At 35.8% G+C, this 17585-nt stretch overlaps 1 protein-coding gene and 1 long non-coding RNA gene across 3 annotated transcripts; both read left to right on the forward strand.

Annotated features, from left to right (window-relative positions):
- The first annotated feature begins 2472 nt into the window (after positions 1-2472).
- On the forward strand, positions 2473-9580 carry LOC146730261 (uncharacterized). The gene is made up of 2 exons (XR_014927397.1): positions 2473-2695; positions 9200-9580. It is a non-coding gene; the product is annotated as an uncharacterized LOC146730261 (long non-coding RNA).
- Positions 9581-9585: 5 nt separating this feature from the next.
- LOC100371213 (tachykinin-like peptides receptor 99D) lies at positions 9586-17283 on the forward strand. Of its 2 annotated transcripts, XM_085493579.1 has the most exons (5): positions 9586-10335; positions 12314-12464; positions 14391-14590; positions 14986-15119; positions 16777-16979. In XM_085493579.1, the coding sequence occupies exons 1-5, from the start codon at positions 9674-9676 to the stop codon at positions 16869-16871; spliced, it is 1242 nt and encodes a 413-aa protein (XP_085349705.1). In that variant the 5' UTR covers positions 9586-9673; the 3' UTR covers positions 16872-16979. The 2 variants fall into 2 exon arrangements, with proteins under 2 accessions (XP_085349705.1, XP_085349706.1); XM_085493580.1 differs by lacking the exon at positions 14986-15119 and having other exon boundaries at positions 16777-17283.
- The last annotated feature ends 302 nt before the right edge of the window (positions 17284-17585 follow it).

Raw genomic sequence — 17585 nt, forward strand, 5'->3', positions numbered from 1 at the left:
TGGAGATATCACGTGATCAGGTACATATGCTATTAGCTACATGTTGCCATGGGAGAACGATAGTGTTTTGATTTGCGTGAATATGGCGGATTTATATTGAATGAAATGAATATTCAATCACGCGATTTAATTTCATATAATCAGTAAAATATAATCACAATTTGATTGCTGGCAACTGGTTGATAATCGTACGAAACAGTATTTATACATATACAGTATTATGAGTGACATTTGGTCATTTGTGCTATGCAAGTGATCTCTGCACTGCATAATAAAACCTTCGCGCTTCTATTGTTTACCTTGATCTGAAATGTCAACACAACATTTGAATTAACAGAACACATACAACAGATAATGTTGTTTTAAACCAAATACGTGTCAGTAAATGCAGATTGAAAATGTACTGAACTATAAAGGCGATTGCAAACAATAACGCCGAATATATTTGGTGGCATACGTTTTCAACACTATGAATATCACAGCACAGCGACACAAATATTTGCGCAGCATAGACAGCTATTCCCCACGAAACATGGTTGGCATGCAGCGCCTTGTCTTGGAGAGCGTCTTTTGGTGGCACGATATTTATTTCGACGTCGCGTGTTTTGGTTTGCGTGTAGGCGGTGGCTTTTTTTAAAAGCGAAAAGTTGTCTAAGTAATAATTAAAGAGTTTTATAATCCCTCGTCTTGGCAACGTAAAAGTGTAAGCCGAGGTATGATTAACCATTAAATGGTACACGCAGAATGATCGTTGGCGTATTGCATTCAGTAATTATCTTAGTCGTATTCCTTAAGCTGACATGCTAGTCAGTGGTAACTAAACTGAGGGATCTCGAAGGCTTTATTGTTTGATTTATTTTATACATCTCTCTATGGCGGCGAAGATTCGCAGCACGAGGGTGTCGCAATTTTAGATACACAACTCGAGATATATTATCGTACACATTTCAAAGAAGAGGTATAGTTTATAGTAGACAGATTAAACGTTTTATTTAGAGGAGTTACTTATGCTATCAGTGAAGGTTTCAAATATTTTGGCTAGCCACTCTCATCCGAGGGAGTCACGCTTGGAGAATTTGTGCCATATTATATTTGCAAGCCATGATTTTTAATTGATTTCAAAAGACAAAAACAACAATTAAAATAATTACAATCTGCATATGAAAGAAAACTCTCATGACTGTTACTGATATGCATATAAAACTACGTAGATAAAAAAAACACAAACAAAAGAACATGTGTGGAGTTACAAAATAAATACATTCACAACCACAGGTCATATGTCAAGAATGGTATACATATATAAGCTTAACCACGAGTATGTGTATGATGTTTGGCAATGGTGCGCTTATGTAACAACACGTGACCGTCCGCATATCGTGGGTTCCCAATCAGATACTCGTAATCAATAAAGTCATTTAAAACCCATTGTGAGTGTGACATCTGATAAATAGATAGCGAATTGTCTGTTGAAACTGAAGGGAATGTAAACAGATGATCCGCCTTGTCTAGCTATAGTTGTGAAACAAACCGTGAAATTGGATGTTTTGTCACGTGAATAACGAAATAATTAAGAACTCTGATTTACATATAAAAAAGACACGAGACTGCCCAGAATACCTTCTCATTTTATCCCTGTTTGTTATTTAACATGTTCAAAGTAGGGCATGAGGAATATTCCTGGATGTAATGACGTGAAAACAAGAACATTTAACGATGATACTGAAGTGCATGCATAGCAATAGTTGGATAATTTTGAAATACCGGGGATTCTAATGTATTCGACGTGCGAAGTACGTGATAGGTGTACTATTTTACGTCAGTGTCATCCGTATTTAACTTTAGAATCACGAAACAGGGTGCTTCCACTTGCTATTGAGCGTGTTCAGTTCGGCTCCTTATGCCGAAAGGTTACGACTGCGTGCTATGTGTGTTCATCGGGTGATGAGAAACGACTCTAATAAGAATTCTCACACACAGAATATGTGGTTTCTTTATTTTAATATTAGTATATTTCTAATGTGACCTTCACCTATTATTCCCCAATCTCTGGTTTAAGCAAACGCGATAATGGGTGAAAGTAGATGACAGACAGACCTTATCTAGTACATCGACTGACACCGCAAGCACTATCAGGCTGTGGGTTACCATGGTGACGGAATATCTGAACCATATACCCTGGAAAGCTTACATAAACTCCCATGTGAAATCCAATCGTGTTGCCGTGACTTCCTATCACTAAAATTTCAATCGACTGTATGCGCTGTATAACAGTACATATTGCCCCCCCCCCCACCCAAACACACGAAGCTATTATGCGCAGTTTGTGAATGTACCCACGATTGCTCAATCGTCATTGTTTGCATACATTGGATGTGATTAAGATAGACACCTACGTCACGAATCACAAATGTTTTTAAGTAGCGCTTAGGGAGACATACTGACTTTGTTGCGTTAAACAAGATCTGGGTATGCGTGTTCTCCCATGGGATGTGTAACAGGTACGATTAGAATATTTAATGAGCCAGCCTGCAGGCATCGCATCACTTCTTGCTTGGCGAGTCATGTAGAAGCTTCACTTGAGCTGCAGGATAGGGAAAGATTCTTCGATTTGCAAGAGCTAAAGTGGTGTTTCGCAACCACATTATGCTCCGACGTGTTTGGTGGGCGATGGTCTTCAATATTGTTAGTGTCGGTAAGTTATATTTGGTTTGTCACTCCGTTTAATTTTGAATCTCTATTGAAATTATCCAAGGCTTAGTCAATTTACAAAGTGAAGAAAAGTATTTACTAATATCTCTATACATCATGTCTACAATTGACAGCGTTTTTTGATTTGGAAATCTAAATATATGCACAGCGGAATTTGAAAAAAACACACTAAATATTACATTGTATATATTTCAATGAAGGGCGACTATCACACCTGGACGGCATTATGCGTGTATTTCATGACGGGTGTAACCTGAGGAGCAGAATGTGCTATTATTTTCGAAACACATGACACCACTTCAGTTATACTATGAGGTTCGCATATTTGTACTTGTATTTATTCATTCGACATCCTTTAGTGCATACTGCTTTTTGTGCTAATGCGTTGTTTGTCAGTCGTTTGTGATGTGTGACTTTCTCTGTAGAACTCTGCCATGGCGTGTGGCGAAACACTTGTCTTTACTTCATGTATACCATGGCGTTCATATATCCTACTCTTAGTGATTTTACTTTGTTGTGACATTTAATTGTTCTGTTCTTGTTGATTGCTTAACGATCGAAGGTCCGGTATGTTGTTTCCATTTGTCAACTGCTGTTTTGAAAGAACTTTAACGAGTGAGCACGGATACTGTTATTATTATTTCAGTATCGAACCTTAAGGTCACTGGAAGTCTCAGGATAGTGAATACACGCGTTATATATTTAAAATGCCATTGCGTGTTATGTATTCAAACGCAGAACTATAATCCGAACAACTAGTCACCAAATCCATATCAAGTAAAAACACATATATTAATATACAAACAACTATGTACAAACATAAATATAATAACCAATCGTTCGTTGCGCATACAATTGCAAAAAACAACTCAAATGTAGATAATATAATACTCTATTCATCGAATATTTTTTTTCACTAAAAACAACAATTATATTGATTGTTTATTATAACCCTAATAGCATATCATCGAAAATAACACGTTTTTCCCGTATAAATGTTACCTGGCAACGCCGATAGAGGTCGTCAAGTGGAGTAATCGTCCACATTATATTCACCACTAACTCCATTTTAGCTCAATTGTCCATGTTGATATCTATTCACTTGACGTGTTTTTTTCTCACACTTAAAGCTATAGCGTGGCATCCTGCTGATATACAGGCATTCTGTTTTCGCTTATTTACATTGTAGATTCGCCCCGTGAAAGATCCTAATTGTTTGCAAGTCAATCGTCGACCTTTCTTCACTAGTAATTTTAAACAAATGGCACACAAACAAAAAAAAAACGTTAATAAAAATGATAAGCGTTCACCTACGTTAATTGTCTTGGCTTAAATGTGAACACGCAGCTACAAATATAATTTGAACTATTTGAACTAACTTGTGTCGGAGGTGTAGAATGCATTACAATCTGTCAGATTTCTGTGTCAATAGATATATTATATTGTATATGGTAACATAACATATACCTCCACACAAATCGAAACATTCATTGCATAGGTTTCTGTGGCAACATGCACTATGAGTACTGTCACCACTTGTAAAATGCATCTACACAAATCAGAGGACACGACACAGGCATTCAATGTTGTAATTGTTCGCCGAGAACAAATAAATAAATAAATAAATAAATAAATAAATAAATAAATACTTTTCTCTTTGGTGTTGCAAGTTATATTGAAACAGTTAGGACAAAGCACATTTTATCAAATGCGCTTGCCAGGACTTTTATCTCTTTCTTTCCTTTCAAATAGCAATGGCGCATAGCAACTTTGAAGGCAACGGTGATTGAATGTGAGTGCCATTTGGTACTGCTTTTTACTGACAAAATTAAAAGCATTTATAAAGCATTTTTTTATTACTAATTATGTACTTATGATCAGTATTAAAAACACACAACGAAAGTTGCGGTTGGCTGTAGCTAGTCACGTGGTGTATTCATTGCTATGGAAGCGGTAAATTGGACATCATTAACATTATAAGTCGCATTCCCGTGTAGCTTACCCGAAACGATTATATTTTCTTGATGGAATGACAGACAGACGAAATAGTAAAAATCAATTTTATCAATATGCTAATTAGATTTCTTTCAAAACATTGTGGTTAATGCGAATATTCTTTATGAATAAGGTACTTATAATATTAGCTTTAACCATATGGCTTTCAGTGTACTAGATTTAACTGGATAGGGGTTGATTGTTAGTTCATGTTATTTGATTTAGCCGTCTTAGTATGTGAATGTCACTTCAAATAGTCTGTTTCATCGTCAATGCGTGAAAGGCTTATGGGCAGCACAAGGTACTATAACATTGGTCAGTTGTGAAATGATTTTCGTGTTTAATATTCATATATCATTGTAGTTATTGCATCGGATTAATGTTCATTAGAACGGAGTTCAAATCCTACGTGTGGTTGAAAAGTGAACCTTCTACCCTGGGTGAAATTGCCATAAGCTTAATTCATTCAATAACGAATGCGACTTTGGCGACCCCTAGGTTAAAGTACAGATGTGCTTGTGTTCGATCGGGCCTGGTTGACGCCAGGATAGCACATTAAATTGGCATTTGGTAGAGAGATAGCCACACAGCCCTGTCACGTAATCTTGTCAGAACTTGCACTTGCAATTTGATACACACCATCTCCGTAATCCACGTCTTGTTGTTTGAAACTATGTTAAATATATTGTGTTATGGCTTTACTTCGTCTTATGTGTTGCATTGACGATTTTGTATTTATGGCATGAGACAAGTAAAACAAACAGCAATATGAAAAACACACACAGTTTTAACTAGCACCTACAGGACGGCTTGAATATAAGTATTAATGAAATATATGTTGAAAGCCGGCTAGTTTGTGTTGTTGTGTGATTCCTTATGAACTTGCAAATGATTAACACAATTACCGATTACTAATTCTTTCATTAAAAAAAAATCTACTTGTAGCAAGCCTAGTGAATTAAACTAAATTTTCAAAGGGCCCAAAAATGTGTTCTAAATCAACTTTTCATTTTCTAAAACCGCCAAGTTAGTCTGTATTTTTAAGAAATCAATATTTTATTCACATATTTGTATTGAGGGCATTAAAGATGTATTGAGTTACATATCTTGTAAATCAAATATGTGCACTGTACCACGAATCTGACTCAAATTTTAAATCGCCTCTGTTCCACTAGCCCAGCCAAATCACGAGGCGTGAAACTCACTCTGACAATGCATCGTGGTCACTATTCCAAAAGCTGTAGTTGAGTTACGCGGCGAATGCTTCTAACGATTGTCTTCAATGATAACAAAGTAAATTGCTCTCTATAAGAAGTTGTGTCCCACGAGATATTAAAAAGTCAGACCTCAGAAGATTGAGTATAATCTGTACTTCCTTAAGTGTATCAAAGTTCACAGACGATGTCATTGAACAAATTAATGAATAAAATTTCGTTGATTACAAAAATGGGCGAATGTGTTCAGTATTTCCTGGTGTCATTTACTTTCACGCGCATGATGATACACTAAACTTACGTGAAAACAAAATTAATTTGATACATTTTCCATTAGTCTATATTTGCGCATACTGCTCATCTTCACTGGCACTTATTATTCTTATTGAGTACTAGCTCAATATACTTTTTATTAGTATTATTCAATGAAGTATTTGACAACCACACAATGTCAAAGATCCAAAATAACAACTGTTGGATATATTCCATAATTGTATCATGAGCAACACAGCATATCAGACTGTGTCTGATGGTTACGTAAAAGAGTCACATATTATAATGTAAGCGGTACTAGTTGTATTAACATCGTCTTAAAGGCTCATTTTTTGTGGAGAGTATAAAAGGCGTTTCAAATACTGTGTCACCATATAATGTCTAATCATTAAACATGTAAAAGTAACTTCAGAACTGCAAACACAATATAGTAATTATAATTTATTTATTCATTAACATTCGAATAATTTAATTCACGTCTGGGTAGTTAGTATTCACACTACACAAATTACGGACTTGTATTTAGGATACTCTAATATGTTTGCATATCGTATACACCCAATTGCGTTCACGCACGGGCAAAGGAACGTCCAAACTTGTTAGATGAATTAAACAATTTTCAGTCATTTTAACTATGATTACTTAGTAAAGTAACTTGGTAGATATACGTGTTAGTTCTCCGGTCATGAAAACAATACTGAAGCTCATTCAGAAAATGCAGATTGCGGAATATCAGTAAGTAGCACAGAGCATCACAGTCAGTTCCTTTTTTCTCGAGAACAATATCTCTTCGTGTTTTCGCGTTGATAATTATGTCGGAAATGACATACCGAAATGAATAGTTATGAATATAAAAGTACGTCTTTCAAATGAACATCGAATACAATGCTAAAAATCTGGACGGGGTCGTTAACCCGGGCCAGATTTAAACCGTACTTAGCGTTTTTAGTCCGTGCTTAAAAAGTGCGTGAACGCTACTATTAAACTCTCAGCAATGTTTATATTTACTTGCAAGTACAAAAAAGCAATATGATTTTAAAATTGAAAATGTGATGAAACAAACACCGTGGAAAAATACTGTTTGCCATGGAAGGTCTCTTATTTGTTTTTGTATTCTCGCGCTCGTCTTAAAACAGGCATAGATGATGAGTAAATGCCACTTGTATACGTTTATGTTTAAGTAGCGGGTTGCTCTTTAACAAGTTTGTTTTTTCACGTTTAATATTTATGCATGTTCCGGGCCCCTTTTTAGATCCAGTAACACTTACAAGTATGACCATATATGATCATATGGTGATGATACTTGTTTTAATTATTCAGTGTCACTCTGTGTCAATCAATAAAATACATCTTAAGTAGGCATATACAGTGTCGACATAATTAAATAATTTCACAACATCGATAACCACTTGAGACGTTTTACAGAAGCTACATGTAATAATTACCAAATACGTCATGTCTTTCAAACCTTTCATGTTCTTTCATACCTTAATCAATAATTGATAAACGTGGTGGAATAAATTCAAACAAGACAAACCTAGAAAAAAAATCACGAAATTTCTGCAAACCAGACTGTCTGTGACTTAAATAATAATGTCGAAATAATGTCTTTACGAATGCCATTTAAAGAACAAATCATGCAACTTCCTGGCTGCAAAAATTAAACGTGTTTTAGTATATATGCGTATATACTGATCGTATTTATTGAACTTATGACAAGAACACAACAATGGAAAAATAAGAGATCAGCCAGCTTTTGAGGAAAAAGTGTGTTACCACACACATTTACTTGAATACATGAATGACATAGAGAGCAATGACATTTGATAATTCCGCAATACGTCTGGTGTACAGCATTGTGTAGTGCAGCTGTTGCATTGTGAACATTCCAGGAATCAATGAAGTCATCAAAAGGATTTTAAGTTTTAAAATAGCACGAATCATCAGGCAAACTTATATATTGTGCATTTTGTTTTAAGGAGCATTCACGCACACGAAATAAAAAGATTATTTAATATGTCACGAATTATTAATACTGTAAAATATGTATATTCTTAGTGAGTATGTTAATATATTGTAATACTTTTTAGTATAATAACGTGTGAACATAATGTACGGTGATATAATAGCACATTTGACCACATAGGGAAATGTAGACACGTATTTTATTATAATTTGTCCATGCGATTGATCATGATAAGTTACATATTTTGTTATAATGAGTGAAATGCGTTTTTTTCATAATTGAGGCAATAACAATGCCTTAGTTGAAACAATAACTTCACATATGAACTCATTTAATGCTGATTGTTTGTTTGTAAACGAATGTGCACAAGGACTTTGTCTCTTGGCTATGTTCCACTGTAAATGCTGCAAATCCGTATTTTAATTATTAGTGTTTGCCATAAAACACATCGTAATACTTCGAGGGTGCACATTATTTTCATGTTTATGTGTCAATAGCTATAACACTCGCGGGTTTGTTACTTGTGTAGCGGCTTACCGAGGACATTGTTCATACATATGACCTCCGTGGAATCCGTTGAATCAAAACTTGTAATTCTTACTCGCAAAAAGTAACTTACAAGTTTCTAACACCAGGACTGTGCTGCGGTGTAGCTAAACATATGGATGTGTCTCAGTGTTGAAATTATCTACTGGTCTCTTGCGACACTGCTAAAGTTATACTTCCAATGTGTGTTCTATTTTCATTTGCGTGTTCTATTTTCATTTCACTATGGGTATTGCTTGTTTGTTAATCCAATAGTTGTCTTCATCGTCGTAATAATATGCATGTGATATACCAAATACACTCAATACCATGACATTGAGAGCAAAACCTATTCTGTCGATCGAAATTCGTCAATATTCCCACGAATTGAAGTTAGCATTGTATTTCAATATAGTCCAGCCGTATCCAGTTATTGTGTGTATGTGTCATGTATAGGAACATGTAAGCCATTACCGTTCTGCTCACAACATTGTATTTTTTTTCATTCTCATAGATACGAATAACCTACAGTCAATATCCGTTAGTTGGGCCATTCGATTTGTCTGATACAGCTGTCACATCGTGAAGCCTTTGAATTCCCCTGTATGAAATTGCAGCGTCTAGGAAAGACTTAAGTAGATAACCAGCTGATTTTTTTACAAGGATACTATTTAGCTATCGTTTTATTTTAATTGTTCATTTTCTACTCACGTTGCTATTCATAGTGCTAGCATCCGCTGACTGACTATTAATTGTATTCGTGATTGCTGAACTTTGCAGCCAAATGATGAAAGCGTGTAATGATTGAGAAGGTGATAACTCGTGTCTGACCCTCGTAAGTCGGCAGTTAACCGGATTGTTCTAAGACGTTAAGACCTGAATAATTTAACGAAAAGAGATATAAAAAAGAAGAATTCATTTGGGCTGTCACGTCTTTTTCATCAACAACGAACACCGATTGTGAATCACCAAGCACAAATCTGCAAGTATGGCATTGTTGTCCTCGTACATCGCAAGTTTGAACTTCACTCTTCCTTCCACACTCGCACCATCAGTAGAATACGATTACGAGTACAATTGGAACGAAACATGTCAAGATTTCCAGCAGCCGATCATAGAGACCTTCATATGGACTTTACTTTTTGGCTCGATAATTGTAACCGCTGCGGTGGGAAACTGCATTGTTATGTGGATCGTCCTCGCCCATCGCCGTATGAGAACCGTAACCAACTATTTCATTGTTAACTTAGCTCTCGCCGATGCCCTAAACGCGATTTTTAATATCTCGTTCACTTTCACCTACGTTCTGCGAAACGATTGGTATTTTGGAAATGCTTATTGCAAGATCGTACGATTTATCTCACCATTAACAGTAGCTTCAAGTATAATCACTCTAATGGCTATAAGTATAGACAGATATATCGCGATAGTTCACCCCATGAGACCGAGGATGTCTAAGGTCCTCGCTAAAACGATTATCGCCGTCGTGTGGATTGCGTCAGCCGCAATCGCCCTCCCTTGGCTTATATTCACCAATATTGACTTTGGAGCTTGTCCTCCGCCAGCGATTACGGACACGCCCATTTACGTACGAAAAGTCTGCGCTACAATATGGCCCGACCAAGAAAATTATGGAGATTGGTACTTCTGGTATGTCTTCTTATAACAGCATGATATAATGAAATACTAGTTATATTATCGTATTATCTTGAAAAGACAAAGTTTGAAATATTCATACACGTTTTGACGCTGAGATTATAACATGCTTGTACGTGAATCTGCACAATGAGAAGTTAAATAACATGAATGATATCCGTGCATTTCCGTGCATCCCCGGCATCATACAATTTCCCAAATATTTTTGAATTACTCTTAAATACGTTTTATTTCTATTATTTTAGTTCACTGTGAGATCACGTAGAGTGCGTGAAATGAGCGGGTCGAATGTCTGTCACAAAAATCGCTTTTGATTTTGAACTTGAATTTCACTTTTATATATAGTTCAGTGTCGAAATGCCTGTATTTAAGAGAGGAATATGACGTTGAGATATTTTAACTTCATCCAAATTGACCAGCACAAATGCGTATAGCACATTATTAAGAGTTGAAAGAGCTCCGCGTTTTTCGAATCCCACGCAATGTTTTGACACCACTTGGACGCTATGACTTTTCAATTGTCTGTCTTTTTTTTTACGTTCGATTTCACACACTTTCCGGGATTTCGCAGTGAACGGAAAATTGAATATTCCCATGAATACTTACTAAATACTTAGTGACAAAATAATACATTTTTAATTTAATTATATTTAATCTATAATTGAAGATAGATTGTGAAACACAGCTTTGATTTTAATGGCCCATCTATTACTTAAGATAGTCCCTAATTAATTTTTAGCTGTAGAGATATAACATAAAACATAACACGTGATATAACAGTGATCCGAAATATAAATACGTATAGTTCGTGCTATCCATTAAGTGCACGGCATTAATTATACTAAGTTTGTTTCTGCTTGATACAATTGCATTTCACACAGGTTAGGTCATAGTATAATTTTATGATAACGATTTAGTTTAACTGCACTGAGGTCACTGATTAATCATTTCGGGTTATTTCCCTTTGTACATTATAAGTTATGCAAGGATTCACAGCTGTAATATAAAATATATTGATAAAACGGCGAAAGGTTCCATTTGGGCAAGATAAAGAGATCATAAAATGTAGCTTTATATGCTAGACGAGGCGATTATAACATACGAATGACACTAAAAGAGTGTGTTTCATTCACAACACTTTGCACCATTAGAGGAGGCGTGAGCCCGCCTTTTTATTTCAACCATTTCAACCGACTTATCGACACAGTTGTGTAAAGATGATGCAGCGATATCTATTTAGAGAATTTAGTATTGAATCTCGATGTAGTTTGTCTCGTGTAGACTTAAAAATACTATCGCAGTGATTGTTCTCATTACCTTTAAGGGCAACGAAATGACTGCAGTCAGAGAGTTCCATAATTAGTTAAACGTTTTCATTAAAAGTACAATCAAATGAAGGACGAGTCAAAGATTGACAGATTGGTAGTGTAAATGAAAAAGTACAGGATATATGATTGTATGCTCTCAAATAAGAATGTCCAAGAAAAATACTATAGTACGTCGATCGCTTAGTATTGCCAGTCAATAAATATCTGTTCATGGTTTGTGAAACATATGCAAATTGAAATTTTGAGTATTTTCCAGATTCCTCCCGATTCAAATACGTGATATTACTAGGGATATGCAGTATTTATTCGATAAAATGATACAATTGATGGCAAATGCCAGTGTAACGTGTGAGTTCAATGAGCGAATTCATTATTGTTTTTTATGCTAAAATACGACTGTACAGATCATATGTAATACTAACTATTAGCTATGTTCCATGTACCCCAATGCTCTTATTTTGTATTATATTACTTAAAGACATTGACGTGTTCACCACTGGCTCAATTCCGAAGTACTTTTGACCATGGTGTGGGTGAGTGTGGTCATGAAACAATTGTTCACACACCGACTGTTGTTTTCTTCGATGTGGACACGAAAGAAAGAGAAATACAACGTCGAACATTTTTCCTTTGTATATATATAGGTACAGCTTCAGTTTCATGGTGGCCACGTACTTCCTACCGTTGATTGCTCAAGGCGTGTCTTATAGTATAGTTGGCATTAAGCTATGGGGCAGCGAGGCACCTGGGGAGATATCAAACAGACACAGAGAGCAGTTAAAGGCAAAAAGAAAGGTATGTATATTGTAGAAATAACATAACATATAGATCGAGAGTCGTGGTTATAATTCAAAGCCACAACTAAATACATATGTACTATATATATATATATATATATATATATATATATATATATTGTAGAAAAAGGTAAAAAAAGTGAATAGATCAAAGTGCATATGGTATCAACCATCATATGCTAGTAGTTCCTCGCAAGCTGTTGTATACTAATAATATTGAGCTATTTTTAGATGATCGTTGCAACGGAATAACCACATCAACAAACCATACCAACAAATCAACCCTAATGGGAGCACGATAAAGTACACAATCTGACTAATGTAGATTGTATATAAAAACGCACGTACGTATGTAAATACACACATTAATTCGGTTCCAGTTGCACTAACGAGAATAAACATGTATACAGAATACACGTCACTGATTCATTAATTCTGAAGAGAGTTAGTATACATTAACTTCGGCGTTAGAATGAAATGTTCTTCCTTATGACGTTACAGTTATATGTATTATGAATGCGGAATAGTTGCAACACACTCATTAGTACAGTAAATAAGGCTGACCAGCTACTGGAACGAGACAAACAAAAACAATTCCCTATTATCATGAAAATTAATTCCGCTAAATTTGTACAAAGTGTCTTAATTTTCTTGAAATTAGTGATATATACGTCAGATTATTTAGATGTTTTAAGGTCTGTTCAGGAAAAACCGTCAACCAGTGTTTGTGATATGGAAATTAGCAGGCGCCATCTTTGATATTGCCCGATATTGCACGAAACAGTACTGTGGATCGTTTTATGACTGATGTACGAACAAAAACTAATAATGATCACACGGAAATGTCATTACTATCTATCCTATTGTCATTTAGCTAAAAATATTGTGGATTTAGTGGTATAGAAACAAATGTTAACATACGCCTATGGGATGTCTAGTGGTGGTCTTTACACAATACCATTCGCTCTCTGTATAAATATGTCGGCATGTTTAAAACACTATTGATATAAGAATCAAACCCTTTCATTCTGCTATAAAAAGATTAAACGTTCGGAATTATCGTTTTGTGTTTGACACAGCAAATCGTTTCAGTGTTTGTTTACAATGCTTGAAAACAATCACGACATGCTACTTCACACGACGAAGGCCGACACCCTAACTTCCCGTGTAATTGTTGAATTAAATCTATTTATCGGGATTATCGGTTTTTGTTGACACAGCCGATGGCAAATCGTTTTAATGTTTGTTTACAATGCTTGAAAACAATCACGACATGCTGGTTCACATGACGAAAGCCGACATCCAAACTTACCGTGTAATTGTTGAATTAAATCTATTTTCTTACTCTGTATTGATAAATATGCTTGTTTGGACAATATATTGTTAAACTGAATAGATGACACGAAGGTAAAATCACAGTAATATATGCTTTTTATAACTGCATAAGTTTGGTGACTGTCGTTGTGTGGATAAATACGCACTTTTTAAACCATTTTGTTCTGCCAGTTGTCAACTTTAACGCTCTATAAATAATATTTTCGGTGGGTTTTATTTGGTATTCATATGACTGCAGTGCTAGTGTAGTATGTGTTAGTGGTCATGTGGCTACATTTGTCAGTTTATAGAGAAAAAAAAATAGGGAACGCTAATAAAAATCCACAACACGGTTTAACTGCGGTAAAATGGAGATCTTCCTTGATGCAGCAATGAACAAGATTCTTGTATCAGTAGTTGTTGCCACTGTGCATTACCCTAATTTATTCATTCAGGTATTTTTTTGGAAATATCTTTTTTTATTTATTTTGAAGCATAACAACATGTATGTGAGCCAAATGTAAGTATTCGTCGTCGCAACAGACGTCGATATGAGTGACCCAAAAAATAATGTACGATATGTAATGACGTTTACACGCTTTGCATACAGGTTGTGAAAATGATGATTCTAGTCGTTGTTATCTTTGCAATCTGTTGGCTTCCGGTTCATATCTACTTCTTACTGGGACGAAGCTACAGCGATGTATTGTACAGTCATCCTAATGCCCGTGAGATTTACATGGCTGTGTTTTGGTTGGGAATGAGTAATTCAATGTACAATCCGTTCATCTACTGTTGGCTGAACGATAGGTAAGTTGTCACCCACATCATATTTCTTCTGATATTTATGCGATGTCGTTACCTCTATCATATGAAGCTATGTGTTTGAAGGTTTAATTGCGACAGGTAGTGGAGATTATCGACGTCATTAACGACTACCACATAATAAATATCATGCGCGACACAAACTCAGAATACATTGAAAGACTTGTGTTGGTTCAAGAGGAAGTCAGTTTTTCATACAACCGCGTTATTCGTGCTTAAGACAGTTAATGTTGGTCGTGTTTCCGATGAACTTTCCGTCGAGTAATGCTATGTCTCATAGTAGGCATGATTTTGTTGTTGGTTCCTTCGTATAATTCAACCGAACTCTCTCTTTATCATATACTATCATCTGTCCAAGGCTTTACTCCATTTATTTATAGCTTTAGAACAGGATTCAAGAAAGTTTTCCAGTGGCTTCCGTGTGTACACTATACCTCGGACGAATGGAACAAATCGTTGGGATACACGAAAGTGAAATACAAAAGCCGAGTACATGACGTGTCCGCGATTAGAAGTAAGATGATGTCACGAGTATGAAAGCAAAGCTCGTTTCTGGTTGGTCGTTTTGTCCCACGTGTTATGCCCCCTTATGGAATGTGAATAAATTGCATGACCATTTTTTGAAAGCATTACTTTAAAACACCGTGGAGAGCACGAGGTTTTAGGTTTGTATCTGAAATGCTATTTACTGATCGGTTATCTGCTCCTTTATTGAAGTATTAGTGAAATAGATTCTGGGGAAGTAGTCGATCTAACGCTCGGCTTTAAAATATTACGTGACGAAATTAGTTCATATAAGTTAGTATATATGTTAATTAAGCACATTTCTTTCAGAATTCTTACCATTCATTTCTCTAGCACGACTTGTCTTCATTTAGTTGCATATACAATACATATGTAGTATTACTATGCATATTATACTAAGTCTCTATCCCATTTTGCTAACATTCGTCATTTGCGACTTGACTATGACGAGTTGCTTCATTTCTAACATACGAGTTACGTACTGTAATATTTCAATTTGATCTGAAGTTGCTTTCACACTCAAATACCAGTATTCCAACTGCCAAAATCCACCCAAAATTGTTTGAATAAGTTATTATACCCACTCTACCTAACTTTCTTGAATCGTCTTTGCCTGTTTACGCAGCACTTCTCAGCATTTCTATTTACATGTTTTCTTGTAAAATATCCTAAAAGTTGAATGTACCTTTTTTGGCCTGAGACCATTGCATGTGACATTTAATCCCGAATGTATGTGCATCCTAGCAACCAACCATAATCCGGCTTATGCCTCTGGACTCGTGTTAGTACTTTGTATTGCATGCATGACCACCTAAATCTTCACATATCTGGCCTTGGGTGGAGCAAACACATCCATTTGTTCATGTTGACAATATAGAGAGCAAATGTGAGCTACATTTTAGTATTGTGCCACCAGCGGCTAAATCCTAGCATGACATATATTATCTATTATACCCTCGTTGGTGGTGCCTCTGAGATTTAAAATTGCTTCGCAATCTTTTGCGATATTATTCAATACCAGACAAAATGGTTTTGTTACTATGAGTTCATCATGTTTCTGCACATTCCTTACAACATACACATTGTTCACATGAGCACTTAGTGTCCGAAATGTCCATCATATGTTATTCACGTGACCAGTTCACCAAATTTACGACATCTTAAATAACTTAAAAAAAATACGTATACGCGTGGATACCACTCGCTCTTACCAATAACATCCCAGAACCATATGTACGCGCGTTGTTTACAATGAGAATGTTCTTGGTAACGGATATGGAATTGAACGATGACACGCTAATTTGTAAGACCAAAACACGTGCACTTAGAAGAAAAAAACATTCTGATACGAACACTAACCATCTCACAGACTAATTCTTTCGCGTTTTAGTTTAACAACAAAAGCACATCTATGCTCGCCGTCGTCACCCTGCAATAACTGTACCTTTGTCAGGATTTCGAATTAATTCAAACGTGAGAATTTACCAATCAAAATGGCGACGGTATAGACGTACTCATACAACATGGCGGATATGATGACTTACTTAAGTTAGTAAAAATGTCGAAATCAAAAATGATATGTGAAATGACAGTAACGGGTTCAGTATGTGCTTGAATAACTAAAAAATGCATTTGTTCTCTTACAGATTCCGGCGCGGCTTCAGGAAGGCCCTTCGGTGGCTGCCGTGTTTCAAATGGGCGCCAGGTGAACGGGTCGATTCTCAACGACCAGCAACTTTGAGCGGCACGTATAATACCAGTCTGGGTATGAAATTGATGAGGAACGGATCAGACATAACAGCAACGGTCGACGAATCCATGCTACAGAACACGCTGTAAACCATAACAATTGTAATGTTTTTGCTTTTTGTCCGAAGAAAGTACTCCTACACCAAAACAAGCAAATGACGCACCGCTACAAACTTACCAAAATTGGCAAAATTAGAAATGTTCCATGGTGAACTGAAATTCTTTGATACGTTCGGCCAAATATGATGGAGCAAAAATTTAAACTATATTTGTAGGTAATGGTAGGATTAACTAATGTTAATTTACGTGGCTTAGTTTTGTGCGAGTTATTATATATTAGAAAGAAGTCTTATTTTTGTTTCAAACTAAGTATATAAGGAAATAAAAAAAAAGAGTTCAGTAAACGTGATTAAATAACACTAATGCTAGAACATGAACATGTAACACATACTTTTCTCCGAGCAGCAAACAAGCGTGTCAACAAGTACGAAGAATATATTGACATCTAACGCAAACACGACGCTTAAAACCGCGCAATATTTCTCTCCAAGTGCACAAATATAACGTGGTTATATTGTGGGCTTCACAGAGTAGCACATTTACTATAGATAGATCGTTACAATCTCACATGTAAGGTCTCGTCGTGAATACTGTATGTTTGTCATAATTTTAAACTCTAGTGCCTTATAGCAAAACATGGCTAACG

The sequence above is a fragment of the Saccoglossus kowalevskii genome, chromosome 19, assembly GCF_978046115.1.
Source record: "Saccoglossus kowalevskii chromosome 19, keSacKowa6.1, whole genome shotgun sequence".
NCBI classification, from domain to species: domain Eukaryota; kingdom Metazoa; phylum Hemichordata; class Enteropneusta; family Harrimaniidae; genus Saccoglossus; species Saccoglossus kowalevskii.

What these genes read in the sequence shown, in the direction of transcription:
- LOC100371213 (XM_085493579.1), top strand. Translation starts at nt 9,674, where the DNA reads ATGGCATTGTTGTCCTCGTACATCGCAAGTTTGAACTTCACTCTTCCT. An exon ending in TATGGAGATTGGTACTTCTG is followed by an intron (nt 10,336 to 12,313) that starts GTATGTCTTCTT and finishes GTATATATATAG; the next exon opens with GTACAGCTTCAGTTTCATGG. An exon ending in TGACGTGTCCGCGATTAGAA is followed by an intron (nt 15,120 to 16,776) that starts GTAAGATGATGT and finishes GTTCTCTTACAG; the next exon opens with ATTCCGGCGCGGCTTCAGGA.